Here is a 6512-nt window from a genome sequence, read left to right as displayed (position 1 = left end):
TGAAACAGATGGAGATATAATTTGATAACTATTCATTCTGTTGGCTGTAAAGTGTGGCGCGTTCCAAAGAGGAAGACTATTTTTCATACACTAGATACTATTTTGCAGAAATGTTTTTCATGCCAGAATATATTCTGTGTTAGTTAGTAGTGTATGAAATAATAGATTAATGTGAAGTGTAACCATTACTTTACAAATCCAGGTTAAGTATTTAACACAACAGGATCACCTACCGAAGTTGTAATATTTTCAAAACGAGACCCGAAACTCGAGCGCTTTCGAATAGTTGACTATTCTTCTTCAGGAGAATAAGAAGAATAGTCAACTATTCGAAAGCGCTAGAGTTTTGGGTTTCGCTTTGAAAATATCAGTACTTTACAAAGAAATGTTTCAGAAAAAGAAAGCTTTGTCCAATGTGATTAGAATTATTAAAAAATAATGGCCAATCAAGCATTAAATACAGAAGGTTCTATATCAAATAATATAGCGTAAAAAGCAAAACATAAACAATGTAATAAACCACGTCTATAATCAAAATATGAAAATATGTTAATGGTTCGGTAAGTTATTAGTTAGTTAATTTTTAGTGAAGAATTTAATGAACTGAACAATTAATTCAAAATATAATAACAGCAACTTTAACATTTTCTTATTTTGATAATTATATTGTTTTGACCATAGTATCGAGAGAGAGCTTGCCGAGGGACAGAGAGGCATCGGCCGCCCGCTGCTGAGATACAAAGATATTTGCAAAAGAGACATGAAGGTGCTCAACATCAACACCTAAACTTGGGAGGACCTCGCTGCCGATCGCGCGATCTGGAGAAACACTCTCCGTAAACAGCTGAAGATTGGTGAAGAGGAATTGAATGTGGCGGCAGAAGAGAAGCGAGCGCATCAAAAGGAACAGGCAGCCAACAGACCAGCGTCAACGTACATATGTGACCTCTGCAACCGGGACTGTCACTCTCGTGTCGGTCCCCTTAGTCACAAGAGACGCTGCTCTAGACGAGCGATCAACATGAACTAACAATGGACGAATGCTCATCCATGGTCAAACATGGCCGAAGGAGGCCTACTACTAATGGTGCACCCTTCTAAAATGTACTATAATTTCAACTCTATTGTTTATAGTGAAAAAAACAAGAACTATAAAATGTCATCCATTTTTTTTTGTATAGTTTAGTTTAATTATATAATCATACGGAAAGTATTTTAATTTGAACATAGATTAACGATAAGTGCTGCCTTAACACTAAAACAATTCCAACTTGTGTTAATTATCACTCATATCGAAATATTTAATTCTGCACTGAAGCAATTATTTTACCCATTGAAACAGTAACTCTATTTACTATAATTCAGTCATTGTGCTTACAATACTTAAAATGAATTGTCATAATGGTTGAATATATAAAAGGTTGGTTAAATCACATCAAACAAAATAATCCTTACATTTTCAACCGTGGATTCATGATATATATAAAGAAAAATCGAAAAGGCATTGACTTCATTTTGGCTTTGTTTTTAATGAAGACAGTTCAAAGTGCTATAGTTTTTATAGGGTTTCTTAACAAATATATAATGCAGATTTTCACGTATTTATATGTTTTGCGCATTCAGTGAAGATGAGTGCTAATACTTCTTTTACCTTATTTCTAGGAGGAATGCAGGATTACAACTATGTACAAGCAGGTTGTATGGAGATCACTGTAGAACTTTCATGCTGCAAATACCCTCACCATTCAGAATTACCTCACTTTTGGGCATCAAATCGGGAATCTCTGCTGAAATTTTTGGGAGCAGCTCATGAAGGTTGCATATTCTCATAGAGATAAAGAAAAAATAAAGTAGTTTTAGAGGACTTTTTATAAAGAAATGTTATGATTAATCTAGTGTTTGTTAACACGTTTGAAAAATATGTTTTGTCCTTAAAAAAAATTGAATTTTGTGTAGTGTATCTGAATATTTATAAAATTTTTAGTCATATTAGGTCGTCAAGAAATTAATGTCGCTTTTTTGATTAAAAAACCCGAACAACTTATATAACAAAACAAAACAAAACATTAATTAAATGGAATAGTCTCCATTCTTATCGATGATGCTTTCCATCTTACAGTCAGGTTGTTAATGTCCTGATTAAAGAAATCGCTTGGCTTTGAAGCAAAACACATGTCGATGTCCTCTTTAACACTTTCCAAATTGTCATACGTTTTTCCATTCAGATGGTGTTGCGGCGAACGAAAAAGATGGCAATCTGATGGTGTCATATCTGGAGAACATGGTGGTTGGGGGAGAAATTCCCAACCCAACTCCATAATCTTGTGTTGCGTCAAACCTGCCACATGTGAACGTGCATTGTCGTGGAGAACAAGAACACCTTTCCGATTGACGAGTGAAGGGCATTTCTGATGAAGGGCTTGATTTAAACGTTCCAGTTGTTGACTATAGATCTTTATCTTGATAGTTAGCTGTGAATTACTCCTTTGATGTTCCACCAAATGCAAAACATCACTTTCTGCGGATGGAGTCCAGGTTTTGGGGTCGGAAGTGGCTTTTGTCTAGGACTGAGCCATTGTTTTTGGCATTTAATATTCGCATAGAAAATCCATTTTTAATCACTGGTGTCAATTCTGTCCAAAAATGGTTCACGCGCTTTACGCTTCAGAAGAGACGAAGCAATGTTCATACATTGGAAACGATGATCATTGGACAGTTCGTGAGGCACCCAAACACCCTCTTTATTGCGTTTTTCCATATTCCTTAGATGTTTACATATTGTTTCGTAAGAGACATGCAATTTCAGGGCCATTTCACGAGCGTGTTGCCTTGGATTAGACTCAACAAGCCTCTTCAGAGCATCAATATCAATTCCAACATGTCGGTTCCTCCCATCACAGTTTTTAAGGCTAGTCACCTGAATGAAATTTGCGGAACCATCGTTGACACTTACGAACGTTCAAAACATTTCCATAAAATTCTTTGATATTCGTTGTGGCTACAGAGGCGTTGTTTTCCTTCTTGTATTCAAACAGCATTACATGCCTACTGTGTGTCTCGTCGTGTGCCATCACTATAAGGGATCAGAGTATACTGAACCTTACACTTTATACAGGCTACACTAACGTGACATTTACGCGGTTCGTATAATTATCATACGTGAAGTACGTTTTTTTTGGGGGGGGGGGGTAAATAAAATTGTTTCAAAACGCGACATTAATTCTTGACGACCTAATAATTTAGTGAATGATTGCAATCTTTAGTTTGTTAACTCAAATAATTTCCTCGTACATTATCCAGTTATATTTGTATTAATAGTTTCTTTTCTCACAAAATACATACCAGTCTTATAAATTGGATGATATATTAACTTCAGAAATATATTTGATTTACTCAGAATGTGCTTACACAAAAACTCATTTCACTTCTTTTTCTCGTCTATACATTTGTTATACTACTCATGATCAGAAATGTTTTTACGTAATGTTAAGATATGCAACATTACGATGTACCCTTATTTTCATGTCATGGTGTGGATTCACAAACCTACCATGTGTGACTCTTCGACTTTCTAAAACTATGATATTGATTCATATTTATATATATATTCTTGTATCATATATGCTTTGTCTTTTACAATAAGTAAGGTTATGCGTTACCGTACTACAGTAGCATGTGGCTTCTTTGAAACAGACTTAATTTTTAAAATTCAAGAAAACCAGTCGGATGTGTTTTAGATAATATCTCAAAAGGGTAAAAATTCAAGTGTTGAAAAGTAGTTTTTGTTTATTCTCTTTACAACGTGACTTTGACATCCACGGGAATAAATATAACCTGTAACTATTATTTTCTTCCAAAGTTAACAAATTCATGTTTCATTTTTTTAGGTGTTAAAGGTTTAGTCATAGACTCAAACAGAAACTTTCTATCCAAAACGAGATTGAAAATCAAAGGACGAGACATGGATTTCTATTCAACAAAGAACGGCGAGTACTGGAGGATTCTTCTTCCTGGCAATTACACTATTGAGGTAAGAAGAACAAAAGCACAGACTTCTGAGACTGGTTATTTAATATAAGATAATTATAGATAACAATAATGATAATAAACAACTATTATTTTCAAATAAAATAACATTGTAATGATAATCTATATATATATACATAAGAAATGATATTATCTATTATCAATCGCCACTAGGTCCTGAATGACATAAATTTGACATATTTTGTTCTTATGAAATAATAATAATAATTTATTATAACAGAAAATATTGAAGTAGTCAATATAAAATTGGTACGTAATTACTACTTTTACTGTTTATAAATTAAATTGAAATATACATTTGGTATTTCCTTATTAATGTTTTTTTTTCTAATAAACGTTTCCCCATTTTTCAACCAAACGTTTTCGGTATAGTAATACCAATAATTTGAAATATCTTAAATGATTAATGTTTTTAAAATCTAAAGATTTGTACAATTCGTGTCTTTTAGGCCTATCTGTCAGGTTTTGTGGTAACAGAGGCTCATTTTTCTGTGATGAGTAATCAAATGACATCACTGAACTTGACTATGTACACTGAAGAAGAGATGAAAGCACTAAAAACAACGACAAAATCTTCTGATTTTGAAAGAAAAGATTTTGTAGGGACCTCTTTTTCTTCAAGATACAGTTCAGACAATACGATCGTTTTCACGGTTTCAGATAGTACAGAATATCCACTCGAGATTGAAGGTATGACAAAATTAAGAAATGAGCTATCTACAAAAAATACTTCTACTAATGCAAAAGTTGGGGCTTTGGGTGATGCATCAGGAAAGAGCTGCACGACTCATGACAGCTCATATCTCCTACTGGTATTACTTGGATGTGTGGGTTCAGTTTTATTTCGTAAGTGAACTGCATTGAAGATCAGTAATTACAATATATTGTTTTTAATTAGAAAATACAAACATTTTTGCATTTCTTCATTACCTATTAAAATGTATTATATATTTACTAGAACATTTTGCAGAATTTGGATTTACAAACTTCTGTCGAATTAAGATTTTCTTTTTTCATCTACTAGATGTACTGTTTTCATTTTTTGGAGTTTATTGGAATAAATCAAGTTAAGTAACACAGGACTGTTAGCTTTGTCCTGGTATTTCATATCACGGTCACATATTCTGTGTAGCTTGTGCATTTGAAAACCATACAATTATGTCAGAGAATTTGAATTTTCCTATACATTAATTGTCTTTTTTTTTGCAAATTTCAAAAGTCCTTTCAGTTATGCAAATAGTACATTTTTTGAAACATAACGTATGGAACACTTTAGAGAAAATAGAAACTTATTATGACTCCATTTTTTTTCATATTTATCATCTAGCTTTCTAACCTTAATATGCGGAAACTTACAATGTTAAATATTTTGTCAAATTACAATGTCAAATGTGTCAAATAGTTGAATCTTTTAAACTTTTGTGTTTTAAAAAGCTGCGACTTACAATCACAATGTGCAATAAATTGTTATGCACAAGTAACAAAATACTTGTTTTATCTATTATATCTAAACTACAACATTAAAGGTAGTTATCAAAGCTAGAGTTGGTAAGCTGCTTTGAAAATGTAACCATTAAAGCAATTTTTTAGTAAATCTAGATAAATTCATTGTTTAAAGAATGATCGAATTTATGCTTGCCAATGGACGGCATAAGAGCTATATCTATACTTGAATGCAATAAATCAGACTTTTCTTGTTGCTATAAATAATTGCAACTGACTGAGGTTTAGGCAAAAAATAAGGTTATCCATCCTAATGTGAAAAGAACTGGAGAAGTGTTTGAAAATATCTCCACTATCAAGTAGAACTCTTATGCATGTGTACAGTAAAATGGCAATGTCAGAGAACCCTAGGGTTCAGGTATATCATCCTTATTTTTGAACTACTGAGCAGAATAATGCAATTTGTTCAATTCTTTAAACCGAATAACAGGAATGACAGTGAAGTTTGTAATTGCACTCAAAGGTGAAGGGACAGGCCTATTCAATGGCATCAGTCCGTGTCATTATATGAAAGTCGAGTCTAACTAAAGCTGATTTGTAAATGGTATTAAGTATCATATGTAATATACCATATATATTTTGATAGAGCATTAAACGTTTTAAAGCACGATATTTTTTATGCACATAATTTCAATTCAAATGCTCTGGGACCTCCTGTAATATGATAGATATTACTACTTCGATGATGTATATTAAACTTATAAGGATTACTGACAGTTACCTATCTATAATGATAGATCATTATCAGATCTATGATTATTATATAAAAATTTTACATAAACATCAATCAGTTCAGCTGCTAATAAAGCATTGTATTGTAAAAATTGTGATTTATAAAAAGATATTTTGGAAAATGAAATATACAAATTTGGTAATATATTAGCTCTATTGTGTTAAATTCATAGCCGTATTCCCAGAGAAGCTGTATACCAAATATTACGACTGTATATGAAACCGGTTGG

General features: G+C 32.5%; 1 protein-coding gene across 1 annotated transcript; it reads left to right on the top strand.

Annotated features, from left to right (window-relative positions):
* Positions 1-1666: 1666 nt before the first annotated feature.
* Positions 1667-5341, top strand: LOC106465001 (carboxypeptidase D-like). The gene is made up of 3 exons (XM_013925191.2): positions 1667-1815; positions 3888-4030; positions 4497-5341. The coding sequence occupies exons 1-3, from the start codon at positions 1668-1670 to the stop codon at positions 4899-4901; spliced, it is 696 nt and encodes a 231-aa protein (XP_013780645.1). The 5' UTR covers position 1667; the 3' UTR covers positions 4902-5341.
* Positions 5342-6512: the final 1171 nt, after the last annotated feature.

This window comes from Limulus polyphemus, unplaced genomic scaffold, assembly GCF_000517525.1.
Source record: "Limulus polyphemus unplaced genomic scaffold, Limulus_polyphemus-2.1.2 Scaffold1808, whole genome shotgun sequence".
In the NCBI taxonomy this organism is placed as follows: Eukaryota; Metazoa; Arthropoda; class Merostomata; order Xiphosura; family Limulidae; genus Limulus; species Limulus polyphemus.
Note: the sequence above shows the minus strand (reverse complement) of the source record. Positions and strands in the feature narration are given on the sequence as shown.

Coding starts and splice junctions, on each gene's coding strand:
- LOC106465001 (XM_013925191.2), top strand. CDS start 1,668: ATGCAGGATTACAACTATGTACAAGCAGGTTGTATGGAGATCACTGTA. Junction 1,816..3,887: donor TTTGGGAGCAGCTCATGAAG/GTTGCATATTCT, acceptor TCATTTTTTTAG/GTGTTAAAGGTTTAGTCATA. Junction 4,031..4,496: donor CTGGCAATTACACTATTGAG/GTAAGAAGAACA, acceptor CGTGTCTTTTAG/GCCTATCTGTCAGGTTTTGT.